We start from the raw sequence: 21,504 nt of genomic DNA, 5'->3' as shown, positions 1-21,504 counted from the left end.
TTGAATCTTGTGAACGCTCTAATGACAACAGCTATCATCCGATCTGTTTGAAATTGATATGCATCATTTAAATTAGTAAAACAAAGAAGCCTATTGAATTTCAGCAATTTCCGTCAATTACATCTAGAGTTATGGCCCTTGTTTAACTTTGTTGAATCTTGTAATGACAACGCTCTAATGACAACAGTTATTATCTGATCTGTATGAAATTTATATGCATCATTTAAATTAGTAAAACAAAGAAGCCTATGGAATTTCAGCAATTTCCGTTAATTACTTCTAGAGTTATGGCCCTTGTTTCACTTTGTTGAATCTTGTAAACTCTCTAATGACAACAGTTATCATCCAATCTGTTTGAAATTGATATGCATCATTTAAATTAGTGCAACGCAGATGCCTATTGAATTTCAGCAATTTCCGTTAATTACGCCGTGAGTTATGGCCCTTGTTTCACTTTGTTGTACCTTGTGAATGCTCTAACGGCAAAAGTTATTATCCGATCTGTATGAAATTTATAAGTATCGTTTAAATTAGTAAAACAAACAAGCCTATTGAGTTTCAACAAATTAACGTTAATTACATCTAGAGTTATGGCCCTTGTTTTACTTTGTTGAATCCTGTGAACGCTTGAACGACAAAAGTTATCACCCAATCTGTATGGAATTCATATGCATCATTTAAATTAGTGAAATGAAGAAGCCTATTGAATGTCAGCAATTTCCGTCAATTACTTCTAGAGTTATGGCCCTTGTTTTACTTTGTTGAACCTTGTGAATGTTCAAACGACAAAAGTTATCATCCGATCTGTATGAAATATGCATTATATGCATTATTCGAATTAATACAACGAAAAAGCCTGTCGAATTTTAACAATTTCTGTAGATTACTTCCAGAGTTACGGCCCTTGTTTTAGTTTTTAGAACGTTATGAACCCTCAAACGACGAAAATTATAATGTCATCTGTATGAAATTGTCTATTAAATGCCCCTAATTACCTACAAAAGAATAAATATATGTCAACCATTGTTGACCGCTCGGACGATTTAGCTGCTGTGGGCGTATGTTTGTTGCCTGGCAACATAACTTTGATTTTTATGTCCATGGATATATGCAGATGAAACACAGTTGTAGATCACGTTCAAACCATCTAATTGTTGTATTTTTGATGGCTGTAAATTTAAACTTGTAAGATACAATAACTTCACTTCTAATCTAATTGAACTAGAATGACCATTAGGTCAGTATTTTGACTGAGTTTGATGATGAACATTTTCTGCTTAGGCAAAGCAGAGACCTGAGATAAGCAATTTCATTGGTCACTTTGGGTTTTGGTGAAAACTTTGGATCACAACTCAGGACTGAGTTAGATAAATTGCATTATCTGCTCAAACTAAGCAGAGATAAGGGATTTGATTGGCCGAGACTTTTGAATACAATAACATTACTTCTGAGGGGAAGTGATGAAACTTGGCGTATAGTGTCAATAAATCTATACATTGACTGAGGATTCTTTGCTTAGGTTAAGCAGAGTGATAAACAATTTGATTCCTAAATGCTTTATAAAATGATAAATGTGGAAGTAATTAATGAGTGTCATCAATTTATTTTGTGATTGAAGCTGTGGACATCTGCCTCACTGTTGGCTTGGTTACATTTAAACGTTTAAATGAACATTAAACTGAATACATTCTTATTGTCCCCCGCCTTTCGAAGAAAGCAGGGGACTATTAAAATGGGTTCGTCTGTCTGTCACACTTTTTGGGACACAATAACTCTCCTCCTAATTGAGCTAGAATGTTCAAACTTGGTGTAGCTGTTTATTAGGTCGATGCCTTGATGGAGTTTGAAGATGAGCATTTTCTGCTTAGAGTAAGCAGAGATAAGCAATTTGATTGGTTGATGCTTTGGGACACGGTAACATCAATTCTAATTAAGCGAGAGTGATGAAACTTGGTGTATAGTTTCATCACATCAATACCTTGACTAAGTTCGATAATGAACATTTTTATCCTGAGGGTAAGCAGATTGATAAGCAATTTGATTGGTCAAGACTTTGGAACATACAACTCTGCTTTTAACTGAGGTAGAATGTTTAAACTTGATATTGATGTTCGTTAGGTTGATTCTATTTGATAGAGAGTAATGAAACTTAGTGTATAGTTGATAATCAGTTTAATTGCTCGATATTTTTGAAAAAGATAAAGGTCCAATTAATATGTGTCATCTAATTTTTCGGGATTTCGGCGGGAGACATCAGCCTACTGTTGGCTTGTTGGATCTAAGAATGATTTAAACATTGTTTGCATTATCTATTTTTGAATTAATATAGCAAGAACGGCCAGCTCTTTATCTAAATACATAATGTATCTTTAAGAAATATTGCTAAAATACGAAAAATACATGTCAATTGAGAAGGCAAGATTTTATGTCTTTATTTGCATTTTAATCTGGAATATTACATAAAACACAATTTATATGGAAAACAATCACTGAGTTTATTTCACACTACGTTTCAACAAGTTCCTCTTGTCATTCTCAAGTAAATAACGAGAACGACAAGAGGAACTTGTTGAAACGTAGTGTGAAATAAACTCGGTGATTGTTTTCCATATAAATTGTGTTTTAATGCTATATATTCAATTTCTAAATGCCGTATAAGGATTTAGTCTGGAATATTATGCCTTGAAAGTTTCTTAATATACAGCAACTGTCGGGTCTGCCTCAAATAGCCCACAGTGATAGCTGTATTACAGCAATCGTATCCTCAACATTTTATGATGTACAAAAAATGCACATTTGCCTAATTTTTTTCTCATTTTGCCTTCCTGTAACCTCATTTATCAAGAATAGACTTTTGCAAATGTTAATTTGGCCACCAATTCTATTCCGTTCTCTTACAGGTTGACATATTCTCTTAGAAATCAAATTAAATTTAACCACTGATCAAAATACAACTAAACTGCTAAAGGTTGAAAGTAAAGAATTTTGCACAGTTTACTTTGTAAAAGGGTGGGACTTTATTGTTTAAAATGCCAACATCTGGCTCTGGTATGGACAAAAAACATGAAGCCTTATTTTTTCAAGGTTCTGAATTGTTTGAAAATAAGAACATGAGATTATTTGTACCTGCATTAAATGTTAAAATTTGTTTTGATGGCTTTCGTCTGTTCAGTTTCTGCAAGCAAGCACCATAAACTCTATATGTAGGTGGAGCTTTATACCTGTATCTGACAGCACAGGAGACAGGGGTGATTGAAAGTAACATAATATTTAACGCAATTTTGTATTTTGTACATAGATCAAGGGGAAACAATATGGTCTCATGTGGGTAATATTATAACCTTAAATTACTTTAAAAACCTAGCTTCGACAATATCGGAAACTCCATCTGGCTATCATCAACAATTACGATATCATAATTCTCATACTGCAAGTTTGCAACTTCAAATTCAAGTCTAGAAATAATTTTGCACCCTTTGAATGAGTCATTGGGGTTCAAGTATGTTTGTTCAGTTGTTATCTGTCAGAAGCAAATGTATGGCGGGCTTGTCAAGAGGTGTACGATTTCTGAACATACTTACCCAAGTACATGCTGATTACTGCTTTACACTTCATTAAAAAACATCGAGCCGCTTTTAAGAACCTTTCATGTATACATTTGAAGATTTGCTCCTATTAATATGATTTGTTGAAATAAACTGATATAATGTACCTTAGAAAGATGGCAGACCATTCATTACATCACAATTTGATGAGTAGCGCAAATATTCCACCTGGCTCAAGTTTTTTCTTCTCACGTTTATTTCTCTAGCTTAGTTGTTAGAATGCATAAGGTGTGATGAAACAAATGTACGACTATAATGAAACTCTTAACATGATATTAAGAAAAAGAGCAATGACTAGAAGATTATTATAATAATAAAAACACCTGTCTATAAACAAATTATTTACCGGTACATATCAATATTTGATGTAGAATACTGAAAATAAAACATAAAAGTATTCTGTGAATAATGATTATAAAATGAGAGCAAAATAGACAGTACATTAATATTAATAACAGATGACATGACTGTGTCTACTTTTTTGAAGATTATAATATATCGTACAAAATCAGTACAAACAGATACGTGTACACAGGCAAGGGGATTAAATATTTTGATGATGAAGAAAATAAGGAGGCTGAATTAATAAGAAAGTAACAGAGGATGATTGTTCAGAATCTCAGAGAGAATTGATAGTTCACCATCACTTAATACAATTAGGTCATTTCGGGACTGACATATGGCATATTTGTTCATAAACTTGCTTGTATATAGGTCTCTTTAACACTGGAAAAAAGGAAAACCCAAAGAAAAGATGCATAGTTATGCATCTCACTATACAAATCTATAGTATGACCAGTCCATCATAAAGTTCTAAAATTACTATGGTTTGATCTAATATGGACAAGAAAAGCAAAATTACATCAGACACTAGAATATTACATATGCGTGATAACGACTTGTGTGAAATCTTGTTGAAACATCACAGTGTAATTACTAATAAACCATAGTAATTGTTATTCCATAAAAAGTGTGTTATTATTATGATAGATCTAGTGCAAAACCACTCCCAGCTTTTTTTATACCTTGATTCAGTAAATAACCTATAATCTTTAAGAATAACCCCCCCAGTTAAATTATTGGGTTAGTTGTACTACAGGAATGTAAGAATAATAGAAGACATGACAAAGATGAATACTTGAGGTATTGTTTTAATACACTAACATGTAACTTTAATACATTGTTAATAAAGTGAATTTCTGAAATGAAATGAAATGGGGTTTAACGTCCTACTGTTCTGCTCCTATACTGGGCTAATGACTGTCAATAACTTTATTATCTCTCTGTACTGTGGTACAGATAATTCTTAGTTAAATGCATTCATGAGAATATTTCAATACGACCACTTCAATATGGTTGTATATTGCAGTCACCCTTTCATCCAACCTTCAGTATGTGAAAATATCCTGGATTAATAATTTGGTTAGTTAAATGTATTGAAGCGGAAGACCAACGATTTTCAACAAGGTTTCCATAAATCTTAAATATATATTGATAAATAATCCTCTCTGTAACACAAACAAAAAAAGTTTTTGTAAGCGAGAAATTAATTTTTATTAAACCGGAAGTGACATTGTTGGTTCAACACGCTCAGTGGCTCTATAGTAAGCTTACAGATTTGGCACTAGTTTACTGCTGTATTGTGTTCACGTGTCGTCCTTTGGCCAAAAATCTGATCAAATTTGCTGTTTATTAGTATATTATAAACACAAATTTATGGGGTTTTTTAACGTTTAGTACACAAAGCTGTCGCAGAATAAGTTTTAAAAAGTTTTTATACGCCCACAATTTCATGTCGACGTATTATGCCGTCGCCCCTGTTTGTCTGTCCGTCCGTCCACAATTTAATTGTTTGTGGACACTCTACAGGTCACAATTTTTATCCGATTTCAACGAAACTTGAAATACAGGTTTAACTCCCTAAGATCTCGGTTCCTTTCAATATTGGTATGTATCTGACCGTAACTTCATGGATTATAGCCCCTGATTGTACGAAAAATCACGTTTTTAGCTTGTGGACACACTAGAGGTCACAATTTTGATCCGATTTTGATGAAACTTGAAATGCATGTTTATAACCCAAAGATCTTGGTTCCTTTCGATATTTGCGCATATCGGATCGTAACTTCCTGAATTATGGCCCCTGATTGTACGAAAAATCAAGTTTTTGGCTTGTGGTCCCTCCAGAGGTCACAATTTTTATCCGATTTAAAAAAACGTATTAATATATCCCTGTTACACCGTAATGAAGGTTGAGTTTGAATTTCGTGAAAATGTGACCAAAACTGCCGGACAAAATGGCGAATAGTGTAAAAATATGGTATATCAAGTTTGTGGACCCTGTAGAGGTCACAATTTTAATCCAATTTTAATGAAACTTGAAATGCATGTTTATAACCCGAAGATATTGGTTCTTTTCGATATTTGCACATATCAGATCGTAACTTCCTGAATTATGGCCCCTGATTGTACGAAAAATCGCCTTTTTATACGCCAACATTGAAATGTGGTCGTATATTGTCGTCGCCCCTGTCCGTCCGTCTGTCCAGCGTCCACAATTGCTTGTGGACGCTCTAGAGGCTAAAGTAAATATCCGATTGAATTTAAATTTATACACGGTGTTTAAGGTCATGAGACGAAGAAGCCTATTGAAATTCAGTGATTTCCGATAATTACTGCCAGAGTTATGGCCCTTGATAACTTCAAAAAATCAAGAGGTCAAAGTTAATATCTGATTGACTTTAAATTTATACACAGTGTTTAAGGTTATGAGACAAAGAAGCCTATTGATTTTCAGCGATTTCCGATAATTACTGCTAGAGTTATGGCCCTTGATTACTTTGAAAAATCTTGTGGACGCTCTAGAGGCTAAAGTTAATATCCGATTGAATTTAAATTTATACACCGTGTTTAAGGTCAACTCTATTGAAATTCAGCGATTTCCGATAATTACTGCCAGAGTTATGGCCCTTGATAACTTAAAAAAATCAAGAGGTCAAAGTTAATATCCGATTGACTTTAAATTTATACACAGTGTTTAAGGTTATGAGACAAAGAAGCCTATTGATTTTCAGCGATTTCCGATAATTACTGCTAGAGTTATGGCCCTTGATTACTTTGAAAAATCTTGTAGACGCTCTAGAGGCTAAAGTTAATATTTGATTGACTTTAAATTTATACAGTGTTTAAGGTCATGAGACAAAGCAGCCTATTGATTTTTAGCGATTTCCGATAATTACTGCCAGAGTTATGGCTCTTGATCACTTTGAAAAATCTTGTGGATGCTCTAGAGGCCAAAGTTAATATCCGATTGACTTTACATTTATACACAGTGTTTAAGGTCATGAGACAGAGAAAGCTATTCATTTTCAGTGATTTTCGATAATTACTGCCAGAGTTATGACCCTTGATCACTTTGAAAAATTTTGTGACGCTCTAGAGGCTAAAGTTATCATCCGGTTGATTTCAGTATGATACACAGTGTTTAAGATCTTGAGACGAACAAATATATTGATTTTCAATGAATTTTTATGACTTGAACAGCTAAATCCATGATGTTAAATGTTTCGTATACTAAACATTAGCATGGGGCAGAACTTTATAAAAACCAAACAAATTCTAATGGTTTTCTGATAATTACTTAATGAGTTGTTACTCTTAATCAGATTTTAATGTATTATAAATGTTTCATTACCAAAAAAGTATTTAGCTTGTTCTCTATCCATCTCTTTCAAAATGTGGGCGTATCCTGCCTGGCAGCCGCTGGTTTAAGATATTAATGAATATAGACCGATAAGTTGACTGCATCTCTGATACCTAAAATGAAAAGCAATACCTTATGTTGTAATTTTGAAGTCTGTGTTAAGTTATGATATCTTATGAGGGATTAATTAAGGAATCTATAAAACAGGTGTTAGAGATATAAGATGTAAAGAAGAAGATTTTTGTTTGTTTGTAATATTGTTATGTTTATAAAGGCATGTATCTGATAAAAGGTGTAATAACTGACAGACAACAATCAGATACCTGATCACACTAAACCTTGTCTCATCATTCTCGTTCTACACCACTGACTAATCCATTCAGGTTAAACCGTAAAATATAACACTAATTCAACATATCTCATAAGGGGACAAATGTTTGAAAGAGATGAAGGAATTTGATAATATGATTTAGAATGGTCATAAGAGATAATGTTATTATCAAACATTCATTGAAAAATAGTTTTACATTGTATGTAACAATAGGTGGATCTTTACAGCTTATACTCGGTTAGGTTTATATTATGACCCAGTAAAAAGTAAAATTCACTTGGTACTATTAAAGTTTGTAAGATATTTTTGTTGACTTTTAGTCTATACTATAGTTAATCTCATTTTTATCAGTTTGATATTTTATGTTATTTTACAGTTCTACATGGATTCTAAAATATGACTTTCTCTTTCTTGCTATTTAGAAATAAAACCTATGTTTAAAAGACACTATGAACTGCATGGTATATATTTTTTTTTATAAAAAATGTAATGGTTTAATGCAGTTAAGGGGGAAGTGGGAGCTTGTGACCCTCAATAATTTGCAATGGAAATTACTTTATTTGTGCTTTACTCCTTAAAACCCCACTAAGACGCCCAGGTGCCTTATGGTTTGCTACTATGCAGACAATATCCCATTCCAAATTCCCATCCCTACTCCACCCCTCACTTCCCCAAATCTAATTTAGCTGTCTGTGACCCTATTGACATGCTAACCCCCCAAAATTCTAGGTATTAAAGTACTTATTTTGTATTCTAATGATAAAAATTAAAGTGGCTTTGAACAAAATAAGGTATATGAGAACATATGTTCAACAACAATGGATATGATTGAATAAATACTGTATACAGTGAGTAAGAATTCAGACATGTACTGGTAACCTACATACAGAATCAGATTGAACCTATTTTAATATCCAACATATTTTATTTTACCAGATGGAAATCATTCAAATATAATAAAAGAGGTTAAGAAATTGTATGCTGTAAATGTAATTATTTGATATTTAATCACATCTGTACATTGACTTCACTTCTGGTACATCACATCCCCTCATATATTCTCACACCTACACTCCTGCTTATTTGCTACTCGACCTGTTTGGCTTTTGACAGAAAAACATCCTCTCTCTATCTACCACAGTTCTGTTAAATAAAACATCACCTCCACACCACCAATAAGGTCAGTTTTTATTGAGCAGGAAAGCTTGTAAAGAGTCTGACACAGGATAACAAAAGTTTATTACAATTGGTCACCTTCAGATAGTAAAAGCCTTTTGGTGATATTTGATCATCCATGAAATGACCGAACTGCTACTGTTCTTCATATACTGGTCAATCCCTGATTAACCATTTCTCTACAGTTTGCACATACATGCAGACAGGCAAGATAAAGTTGAGATTTGGATCAAGTTCTTAATGATATGTTGAAAATGACAAAAACACAAATGGAAGTTGATGTATGAGTCCTCAATCAATTGTTAATAGATATTTGATATAAGAAGGAAGATATGGGAGTAGATGTATTACCTGATACTCCAGATAGTACAACTAGTACTGATGGTGATGATGGTGAGAATATGACAGTTATAATACCAAAAAGATCACAAGACCCAGGCTAAACATAATAATAGTATCATAAAAAACAAGGTGCCAAATCTCAACAACAGTGTGTCCAAATTTTAACAGCATTATTACAGATTTCACTCGATCAACCAATCTAGATTTTTAAAAGGTTTATTTTAGGATGTGACTATAATTATTTTGAAAAAGTTTGACTATAATTGAAATAAATTTTGAAGACAAAGTTAAAAACAGATATTAATATGTACATGAAACACACTTTATGCACTAGACAACATTACATCACAAATATTTATTTACCCAAAGTCATAGTTCTTAAACTTAAAGACTGCTAAACGTCTTTGATTTCGGTCAAAATATAATGTTGAATGATTAAACGGAAGTCAGTTTGTTTAGCAATTTAAGTTTCATTTTTATACGCCCACTTTGAAAAACTGTTGATATTGCTGTTCCCCATGTCCGTCTGTTTATTTATCAGTTCATTCATATGTCTAAAATTACTTGTGGTCATTCTAGTGACTAAGATGTATTCAAGTTCATGAGATGAAAACAACTGTTGAGTTTACACAATTTTGGAAAATTACCACCAGATTTATGGACATTTTGGATGTTCTAGAGGCTTAAGTTATCATTCCAGTGACATGAGACGAAGATGACCACTGACTTTCACTGATTACTGTTAGAGTTATCATCTATGATCAGTTTGAAAAATCTTGAGGACACACTGCACCGATTGACTTGGAATTTATACACATTGTTTATGTTCATGAGGTAAAAAAGCTGATACCGTTAATTAATTTCAGAGTTAGTACCTTGATCACTTTTAAAAATCTTTTGGGCCCTCATATTTGTGTCTTGTAAATGCTCCCATTAGCTATAAAAGAACAAATATGCAACAACTCTTTTGACTGTCCGGATGACTTGCCTGGCAACCAATCTTTATTATTTACGCAAGTCAAAGAGGTTTACATGCACATATTTATATCTTTATGTTTTTCATTACAGACGCAGCTCAGAAATTACGTCGGATTACGGTTAGCCGACCCCCCAGTAGTCACATCACACGAGTAGACGAAGAACCTCCAGGTGAATTGAGTCGCAAAAGTAGTCTTACTCGAACGAACGTAGAAACTGTAGATAGGGGGGTCGGACCCACACCTATACCTCCACCATTACCACCTGACCCCCGTTACTCTTATTTTGGTCTTCCACCTGGTATTCTTGATCCACGAAACAGTCTCATTGATTCACCTTATGGTATGTTACATTTTTATCAATTTGCTTTCTTCATCATTGTTATTGAATAAAAAAATTAATTGATATTAAAAGGTTTGTCAAATTATTATAAAATTAGAATGAATACTTGATGAATTGTTGAAATAGATGTTCTGAAGAAATTATTACAAGTTTTTGTAAAATGGAGAGTACTGTGTTTCTTTCTACTACTAGCTGTAAAAAAATGCCAAAGAATTTTGTGGATTGTTTTAATACAAAAGTACAAATTGTTAGTTACATAAACTTCACAAGTAAATGAAGAGTGGTAATATGTGTTCTGGAATGGTACGGATACAGTGCCTTGTGTATGATACCAGTCACAACTTTATTGTCTGAATAAGAGACTGTTGTATACATGTATATCAAATATAATAATCAATATAAATGTTTAAATATATTTCAGGTCTTCCATATCCATTACATCAAGTGCCATATCATTCAATAAATGCTCCATTACCTCTTAATCCTCAGACATTAGAAGGTCGATATAATTGGCCACCAACATCATCTAGTTTTCATCATCCATTACCAGGGTAAGATAACAAATTAGTATGCTCTTATCTCAGGAGCAAAATATATATCTATGACTTTTGAAGATTGTATTCAATTCACAGAATTGATACAAATTCATATTTAAAATGCTCAATTTATTAGAATTTCAATGGACAGTACAATCCATTCCAGAAAGCTGTTAAAAACTGCTAGGCCTGGACGATATTTTAAATTTTCATTATTGCTAAAGCGATATAAAAACCACAATATATTGTCATTATTGCAATATTATAGTGATTCTAGCAAGGAGACTCAAAACCAGGCAATGAAACCCTACAAAAGATTTCTATGAGAGATATTGTCAATAAAATGTACATATTGTAATATATTTATTAATGGAAATTATTGTCCAACCCTAGTTAAAAACAAAACTTATGCATTAATAAAACTGTATTGAATTCTTGAGTATGTCTGATTTGATGTTTCAATAAAATCAGAGAATATTATTGAATAAATGGCGATAATCTAGGGTCAAACAATATATTGGATTTTTGGGGTATTTTTAACTATCAAAAAAATTGTTGTCAATAAAATTTACATGTTGCGATATATTGATTTATTGAAATTATTGTGCAGTCCTAAAAACAGCTAGTATTCTAAACTCTAAACTCCTTGCTTGCCTACATTGGAATATGGTCGTATAAAATTGCTGTCAACCCCGTCTAGCGGTCCTGCATCCACAATTGCTTGTGGACGCTATAGACTCCAGAATTAATATCCGATTGACTTTAAATTTATACACATTTTTTAAGGTCAAGAGATGAAGACGACTATTGATTTTCAACAATTTCCGATAATTACTGCCAGAGTTATGGCCCTTGATCACTTAAAAAAATTTTGTGGACGCTCTAGAGGCTAAAGTTAATATCCGATTGACTTTATATATATACACAGTATTTAAGGTCATCAAACGAAGAAGCCTATTGATTTTCAACGATTTCCGATAATTACTGCCAGAGTTTTGGCCCTTGATCGCTTTGAAAAATATTATGGACGCTCTAGAGGCTAAAGTTAATATCCGATTGACTTTACATTTATACACAGTGTTTAAGGTCATGAGACAAAGAAGGCTATTGATTTTCAGCGATTTCCAATAATTACTCTCAGAGTTTTGGCCCTTGATCACTTTGAAAAATCTTGTGGACGCTCTATAGGCTAAAGTTAATATCCCATTGACTTTAAATTTATACACAGTGTTTAAGGTCATGAGACGAAAAATTCTATTCATTTTCAGTGATTTTCGATAATTACTGCCAGAGTTATGGCCCTTGATCACTTCAAAATATCTTGAGGGTGCTCTAAAGGCTAAGGTTAATATCCAATTGACTTTAAATTTATAGCCTACAGTGTTTGTGGTCATAAGTCGAAGTATCCTATTGATTTTCAACGATTTCTGATAATTACTGCCAAAGTTATGGTCCTTGATCACTTTGAAAAACTTGTGGACGCTCTAGAGGCTAAAGTTACCATCCGATTGACTTCAGATTGATACACAGAGTTTAAGATCTTGAGACGAACAAGTATATTGATTTTCAATGAATTTTTATGACTTGAACAGCTAAATCCATGATATTAATAGTTTCGTGTACTAAATGTTAGCATGGGGCAGAACTTTATAAAAACCAAATAAATTCTAATGGTTTTCTGATAATTACTTCATGAGTTGTTACTCTTAATCATATTTTAGTGTATTATAAATGTTTCATTACCGAAAAAAGTAAAAATATGCGACAACACTTGTTGACTGCCCGGACGATTTAGCTGCTGTGGGCGTATGTTTAGTTGCCTGGCAACCTATCTTTAATCAGGTAGGCTCATAAAATTCCCCCAAAACAACATTTCCAGTTTTCTGATCGGCAAAATCCTTCTCAAATCACAAAGTTCTTTTGTATTTTTTGATGTTTCAACCTTAATCTCAAAATCGACATTCTGACCCAAATCCATTGTTAAAAATGCTTTTGTGCCTGTAGCACATAATGACATCGTGCGACAAGCGCCTGGTTTTGGTGGAGCGGCCCACAACTGATTGACTTTAAAATTATACACAGTGTAGAAATGTGGACGTATATATTGCCGTCGCCCCCCGTCCGTCCGTCCGTCGGTTGGTCCGTCCATCGTCCACAATTTCTTGTCAACGCTCTAACGCCAAAAGTTAAAATTGATATATGTTGTTAACATTAGTGAGATGAAGAAGGCTATTTAATTTCAATAATTTCTGTTTATAACGTCTAGAGTTATGGCCCTTGTTTCACTTTGTTGAACCTTGTGAACACACTAATGCCAAAAGTTAACATCCGATCTTTGTGAAATTTATATGCAATATTTGAATTAGGGAAACGAAGAAGCCTATTCAATTTCAGCAATTTCCGTTTATTACTTCTAGAGTTATCACCCTTGTTTTACTTTGTTTAACCTTGTGAACGCTCTAACCCCAAAAGTTATCATCCTATCTTTTTGAAATTTATATGCATTATTTAAATTAGTAAAGCGAAGAAGCCTATTGAATTTCAGCAATTTCCGTTTATTACTTCTAGAGTTATGGCCCTTGTTTCTCTTTGTTTAACCTTGTGAACGCTCAAACCCGAAAAGTTATCATCCTAACTTTCTGAAATTTATATGCATTATTTAAATTAGTGAAGCAAAGAAGCCTATTTAATTTCAATAATTTCTGTTTATTATGTCTAGAGTTATGGCACTTGTTTCACTTTGTTGAACCTTGTGAACGCTCTAATGCCAAAAGTTAACATCCGATCTTTGTAAAATTTCTATGCAATAATCAAATTAGGAAAATGAAGATTCCTATTGAATTTCAGCAATTTCTGTTTATTACTTCTAGAGTTATGGCCCTTGTTTCACTTTGTTTAACCTTGTGAATGCTCTAACCCCAAAAGTTATCATCCTATGTTTCTGAAATTTATATGCATTATTTAAATTAGTGAAACGAAGAAGCCTATTGAATTTCAGCATTTTCTGTGTGTTACGTCTAGAGTTATGGCCCTTATTTCACTTTATTGAACCTTGTGAACGTGCTAATGCCAAAAGTTATCATCCGATCTTTCTGAAATTTATATGCATTATTTGAATCAGTGAAACAAAGAAGCGTATTAAATTTCAGCAATTTCTGTTTATTATGTCTAGAGTTATGGCCCTTGTTTCACTGTATTGAATGCTCTAACATCAAAAGTTATCTGCCGATCCTGTGACGTCACCACATTTATTGTATATAAGGTGTCACAGGATTACTATAAATCAATTTTGATAAAGGGTATTGCACCCGAAACGTTGATCCATTAAATAATCTTCAACTTATACAAGTCTTTTGTGAATTCTGTTGTGCGGGGATTCTTTAATTTTAATATAAATTGATAAGTGTTTAAGGTCATGAGACAACAATTGAAACAAATTCTAATGATTTCAGATAATTACTTAATGGGTTGTTACTTGTAATCAGATTTTAGTGTGTTGTAAATGTTTTCATTCATAACTGACCAGACGACTTAGCTGCTGATTTAGCTGCTGTGGGCGTATGTTTCATTGCCTGGCAACCTATTAGTTTATAAAAGCTATTTCTTTTGTTTAATTTATGAAATAGGTTGCCTCCGAGTCCTTCCCAGTCAGATGTCTCATTACTGAGTATGCGGAGTGGATTTGGTTCTGGAGAGCCTGTTATGCAACTTGCTTCACGCATACAGTTGGAACATTTACATCGAAATATTTACTACGGCAATTCATATCCAAGCAGAAGGTTCAGTCCGGCCGGTGTACCAGGTAAGTATATTTCATTTTGAAAACATGATTGAATTTTCAGACGATTATTATGTTTTATTCCCATTGATTTTACCTAAAGCAAATTACCCAATTTTGTATCAAAGTTTATATTCACACTGACAATATGTGACCTGTTATGAAAAAATGAGTCAGTATGTGCAAAATCTAATTATGAGCTACAAACAAAATAAGTGAAAATATTGATTTCGATCAAAATTGAGATTTTCACTAAAATAAGTCTATAAATATACTATCTATCGACAAAAAAGATCAAAATAGCAATAAAAGATTTTAAAACATCTTTATTTGAACGTTTTGTAAGAGTACCATATTCTTAAATCTGTCCTTTTTCTTAAAATTCTCAGCGACATTAGTTATTTCTCTGCACTCGCAGCGGGACGACCGGTCAATTCTCTTGCATAATACTTGGCATCGTTGTAAAGCAGAGAATCTTTAGTTTACAAATATGACCAAAGTATTTCTGATGAATTTAATTTGAAGGAATACAATCGAGTTTTAAAACTCCTAAAAAATGTTTAAAAAACTCCGCTTGTTGCTATGCTGTCTTCTCAACTCATTTGCTGATTGGCACAGACACTGTGTGCAAAGCATTGTGGTTATGTGACTGGCTCAAGGCTCAAACGGCCGATAGAGATTTGATTTTGGCAATAATGTTTTTGGGTACCTAAATACGATGCGATAAGTGGCAGAAAAAAACGGGTGGGACGATTTACCCAATACTACCCAATACCACCTTCATATCACCACATACTACCCAATATTACAACATAATGATGCAAAATAGATATATCATTTAATTTTTTTCAAAAATAGAGAGTTATATCGCGGGAAATGTACTTCAAATGCGATACCCATGTCTGGCTGTTCCATACCACCCCAAACAAGCCTATAATAACCTAATACTACCAAATACTCATCAAATACTACCCAATATGATCAAATAACAACCTAATATTGTCAAATAACAGCATATTAGTATAATTATTGCAACGAATATTCGATATTTTGCAGAAAATTGAAATGTTTACCCAGTTAACTCCCTTTACAACCCATAAATTGATGATTAATCTAAGTAGCAATCTAATATCTATTTGTTGATTGTAACGGGAGATAACTGCGTAAATATTTTAATTTTCTGTAAATTATCGAATATTCATTGCAATTATTATACTGATGTGCTGCTAATTGACGATATTAGGTTTGTATTTTATAATATTGTGTAGTATTTGATAATTATTTGGTAGTATTCGGTTATTATTTGGGTTATAATAAGTCATTAAAAGACAGATATAAAGATGAATTCGTGTGCTTTCCTGACATATTATACCCAAATGATTTTTTTACAGGAACGCGTGCACTAGTAAACAGCGTGTTATAATACTAAAATCACCAAGATGAAGAAATAATTATAGTAGAAGAATACTTTTGAGTAGGCCACGAGACCGTTAAATGAACATTTTTAAATCAACCTCTAAAATATTATTTTATTCGGATGTTTGGCTGTTTATTTTATAAACTGATTTTATTTTAATGCATTTTTAAATCTTTGTTAACTTCTTTTAAAACTCTTTTTTGTCTTGGAAACAAACTGCAAAGCCCAACAAGATGATTAATCTGAGTAGCAATCTAATATCTATTTGTCGATTGTAAAGGGAGATAACTGCGTAAATATTTTAATTTTCTGTAAATAATCGAATATTCGTTGCAATTATTATACTGATGTGCTGGGATCCCAAATGACTCAAACCATCAACTCAAACACACCAGTCTGGTCAAATTAATGCTTCCATTTTCAAACAAATTCTTGTTGTTTAGCTGACGGTGCCCTAATCCTATAGAGTGACTATAGACAGACATCAATGTTAGCATCTTGTGGAATCGGCGGCATATACTACTATACAGCAAAATGAGGGCACTGACCGCGGAGACGGGGCATGCCGCTGAGAGGGGATTTTTTTGGGGGGGGCCCCAAGAAAATTATCCGTCATTTCCTTGCATCTGTAGCCATTCCAAGAGCTATTTGGCTGATATTTTCGTCTAAGTAAACGTTCGGAAATCGTTGAAAAAGGGCCTTAAAATCGAGCAAAAAAGCCAGTTGAACATGCGGCTCGAAAATTGTCAAGGGCGAGCGAGGCATTATGATGGGGAAAAAAGACGAATCTATTCCCTAGCCACTTCACTATTTAAGCCTTGTAACTTGTACTTTGTACTGTCCACACATGAAACAATGCTACATCAAGTTGCACTTATGCGCGTCGGTGATGGACATGAGTGTATACGCTGCCGATTCCACAAGATGTCTGTCTATAGTCACTCTATAGGATTAGGGCACCGTCAGCTAAACAACAAGAATTCGTTTGAAAGTGGAAGCATTAATTATACCAGACTGGTGTGTTTGAATCGATGGTTTGAGTCATTTGGGATCCCTGCAACGGGTTGGGAACGGACATATTTGGGTCTGCGAAAAGGCACTTTCAGCTGTAAAAAAGGGCACTGTCGAAAATTAGGGGGGCGCGCGCCCCTCGCGCCCCCCCCCCCCCTTGAATCCGCCTCTGACCGATGTGCATTAGTGCAACTTGATGTAGCATTGTTTCATGTGTGGACAGTACAAGTTACAAGGCTTAAATAGTATTATTACGAAGGGCGATTAATCAGTCAGACATTAACGAGTACACAGTTTGTGTACCGGTTATATAGCTGTAGAGGAATTCACACTCCTAATAAGCATTTGGTCACTGGCGTTTGGGAAAATGTTTTAGCTAACTGGCAAAATAGGTTTTAAGGCAGGTCTATATTTGCGACTTAGGTGAAGAATGAAGATGTCTCAATTATTTATCAATGAATTTGAATGAAATTGGTGTTGATGTATATAATCATACTGGCTTCATTTATATGGTCATTTTATGTGCTTTTTAAGATAAGAATAAGTAGGTTTGTTGACAGCCTGTATTAATGAATTGTTTATATTGTCTATATATTAGGTTTACCCCAGACTGGACCTGGATCTCTAATAAGTGATTATCCTCCTCCTCCTCCATCTAGAAGTTTATTATCTGATCATATACCCCCTACACCAGGTAGTGGTAGTATAACGTTACCAGGTTCTCTAGAAAGTAAGTATCTTAATAGTTTATAAATCTAATATATCCCCTACACCAGGTAATGGTAGTATAACGTTGCCAAGTTCTCTAGAAACTAAGTCCCTTATAGTTTATAAATCTGAACCGAACGAATTACAATTCATACAAATATCAACCTTTCTTATCAATATAACAACATCAAAGTGGGCATATTAACCATGTTATAAAGGAATAAGGGTAATGTTCCTTCAAATCCCGCACAAAGTGATTGTTTGAAGAAATAACTTTTGGCTACCAGGCATTTGCCAACAAGGTATGCTTCTGAGCTAAGTTAGTACATTAGGGTAGAATATCAGGACATGTGTATTAGTTTGACTTGGATATAATCCAGTCTTAGCCATATTATAGTTTTCATTACATAAATTATTGTTGTAATTAAACAAGATTCAGAATTCTATATTGATATTACTGAAAACAATCAACAGCTGGCCCAAACTTTTTCACATGTTATGAACATCATAAAAAACTTTTGTAGCATTAAAATGAATATGTTTTTATTTGTGTGTTTTGGCTTAGGTTCAAGGTATGCAAGTCCCAGACCGAGCATTGGAGGAGGAGCAAAAAACAGTCGGAAACGAGCTTTATCTCATTCACCAATCTCTGATTATCTTGATATACAAAGTTTGACTCGTAGTTCCGAGGGGTCATTACAGCTGACTCCATTTCCCACTCACAATTCCCGTAGTTCCAGTGCGGCTAGTGGCTCCTATGGACATTTATCTGCAGGTAAACATATTTTTTGTTTGGACTGTAATTTAGTCTTGATATTGCCTCATTTTGTAAAACCTAAAAAAACAGTTAAAGATGAAACTTAACAAAAAAAGAATTGCATTGATACACTGAATACATTGATATATAGACTAAATTTTTTATATGCTCACATTGAAATGTGGTCGTATATTGTCGTTGCACCCGTCCATCTGGCGGTCCGGCATCCACAATTGCTTGTGAAGAATTTAGAGGCCAAAGTTAATATCCGATTGTATTTATACACTGTGTTGAAGGCAGTGATGGGATTTCGCCGGTATATTCCAGACATGTCCAACGCTATTTTCCAAACGTCCTAAATTGTCCGACCAGGAATATACCCAATCAGACATCAAGACATGGTGAATAATATTCAAAATTCCAAAATTAATATAGTGTACTGAGTGTATAACTATCACTCAACCTGATTATCGTTGATAATAGGCTGGATTGATTACGTAATTAAGTGATCAACGTATTTATCATGTTATACTGTCCATACACCTACCTTGATTAACTACTTAATCTGCCTTGATTGGCTGACTTAATCCTTTGTCGGACAATTCATCAATCCAATCCTGAACAGAAGTCATTGCTTCTCCTTTGTCGGATTATATTAATTCAATAAGAGTGATTATAAACTTAATCTACATGATTAACCCATGATTTCTCCATTGTCGGACATTTCAATCTCCTTGATGTCAGTCGCCGACAACCCGTATATGTCACATATCCTAATAGTATATAACACCCCAAATCAGTCACTACCCCAAATCAATATACATTGTATCCCATAATTTGTCTGTGATATTTCACACACACACAGGGTGGTTATAGTACAATAACTGAAATGAAAGTAGAAATCTCGCGAGACACGTGAAATTAAGAGATGTAAACGTGCCGAATCTCATACATCTGATGTCGAGGAAAAGATTCTATTTTGATGGCATATTCTCAATTCTCAGATTTATTATCATATTATTTTGAATGGGTTTATGTTTTTGGAATAATGAAAGTAGTTAAATGTTTTAGACGACAGCGCATGCTCGAGTCAAATGCAATTATTTAGCAGTTGGTGTCACTCGTTTGTTGTCATTTTATACGCCCACATGGAAATGTGGTCGTATATTGCTGTCGCCTCCGCCCCCGTCCGTTGGTCGGTCTGTCCGTCCATCGTCCACAATTTCTTGTGAAAACTCTACAGACTACAATTATCATCTGATTGTTTTGAAATTGATATATATTGTTTGCATTAGTGAGATGAAGAAGCCTATTTAATTTCAATAACTTCCGTTAATTTCTTCTGGAGTTATGGCCCTTCTTTCACTTTGCTGCACCTTGTGAACGACAAGAGTTATCAACCGATCTGCATGAAATTTATATGCATCATTTAAATTAGTAAAACAAAGAAGCCTATTGAATTTCAGCAATTTCCGTTAATTACATCTAGAGTTATGGCCCTTGTTTCACTTTGTTGAATCTTGTGAACGCTCTAATGACAAAAGTTATCAACCGATCTGTATGAAATTTATATGCATCATTTTAATTAGTAAAACAAAGAAGCCTATTGAATTTCAGCAATTTCCGTTAATTATATCTAGAGTTATGGCCCTTGTTCCACTTTGTTGAATCTTGTGAACGCTCTAATGACCACAGTTATCATCCAATCTGTTTGAAATTGATATGCATCCTTTATATTAGTGAAGCGAAGAATCCTATTGAATTTCAGCAATTTCTGTTAATTACGCCGTGAGTTATGGCCCTTGTTTCACTTTGTTGTACTTTGTTGTACCTTGTAAGTTATTATCCGATCTGTATGAAATTTATATGTATCATTCAAATTAGTAAAACGAACAAGCCTATTGAGTTTCAGCAAATTTCCGTTATGGCCCATGATTTACTTTGTTGAACTTTGTGAACGTTCGAACGACAAAAGTTATCATCCGATCTGTATGAAATTTATATGCATTATTTGAATTAGTAAAACGAAAAAGCCTGTCAATTTCGAAAAATTTCTGTAGATTATTTCCAGAGTTACGGCCCTTGTTTTAGTTTTTATACGCCCACATTGAAATGTGGACGTATATTGCCGCCGCCCCCGTCCGTCCGTTGGTCCATCGTCCACAATTTCTTGTGAACGCTCTAACGCCAAAAGTTATCATCCAATTGTTTTAAAATTGATATATGTTGTTTACATTAGTGAGATGAAGAAGCATATTTAATTTCAATAATTTCTGTTTATTATGTCTAGAGTTATGGCCCTTGTTTCACTTTGTTGAACCTTGTGAACGCTCTAATGGCAAAAGTTAACATACGATCTTTGTGAAATTTATATGCAATATTTAAGTTAGTGAAACGAAGAATCCTATTGAATTTCAACAATTTCTGTTTATTACGTCTAGAGTTATGGCCCTTGTTTCACTTAATTGAACCTTGTGAACGCTCTAACTCCAAAAGTTATCATTCGATCTTTGTGAAATTTATATGCGTTATTTAAATTAGTGAAACGAAGAAGCCTATTGTATTTCAGCAATTTCTGTTTACTACATCTAGAGTTATGGCCCTTGTTTCACTTTATTGCACCTTGTGAACGCTGTTAACGCCAAAAGTTATCACCCAATCTTTATGAAATTTATATGCATGATTTAAATTAGTGAAACGAAGAAGCCTATTGAATTTCAGCAATTTCCGTTTATTACATCTTGAGTTATGGCCCTTGTTTCACTTTATTAATCCTTGTGAACACTCTAACGTCAAAAGTTATCATTCGATCTTTCTGAA

The 21,504-nt window shown here is 33.7% G+C and overlaps 1 protein-coding gene across 2 annotated transcripts in view; it reads left to right on the top strand.

Moving 5' to 3' along the window:
* The window catches only part of LOC126821149 (zinc finger protein GLI4), a 188,192-nt gene that overhangs the window by 139,240 nt on the left and 27,448 nt on the right, over positions 1 to 21,504 (top strand). For both annotated transcript variants that reach the window (XM_056101269.1, XM_050549494.2), the window contains 5 exons: positions 10,226 to 10,477; positions 10,899 to 11,028; positions 14,640 to 14,815; positions 17,818 to 17,949; positions 18,493 to 18,702. In XM_056101269.1, coding sequence (XP_055957244.1) covers positions 10,226 to 10,477; positions 10,899 to 11,028; positions 14,640 to 14,815; positions 17,818 to 17,949; positions 18,493 to 18,702 — 900 coding nt within the window. The remainder of the gene's footprint in view (positions 1 to 10,225; positions 10,478 to 10,898; positions 11,029 to 14,639; positions 14,816 to 17,817; positions 17,950 to 18,492; positions 18,703 to 21,504) is intronic.

The sequence above is a fragment of the Patella vulgata genome, chromosome 5, assembly GCF_932274485.2.
Source record: "Patella vulgata chromosome 5, xgPatVulg1.2, whole genome shotgun sequence".
Classification (NCBI taxonomy): Eukaryota; Metazoa; Mollusca; class Gastropoda; family Patellidae; genus Patella; species Patella vulgata.
This window is presented reverse-complemented; position numbering and strand designations above follow the sequence as displayed.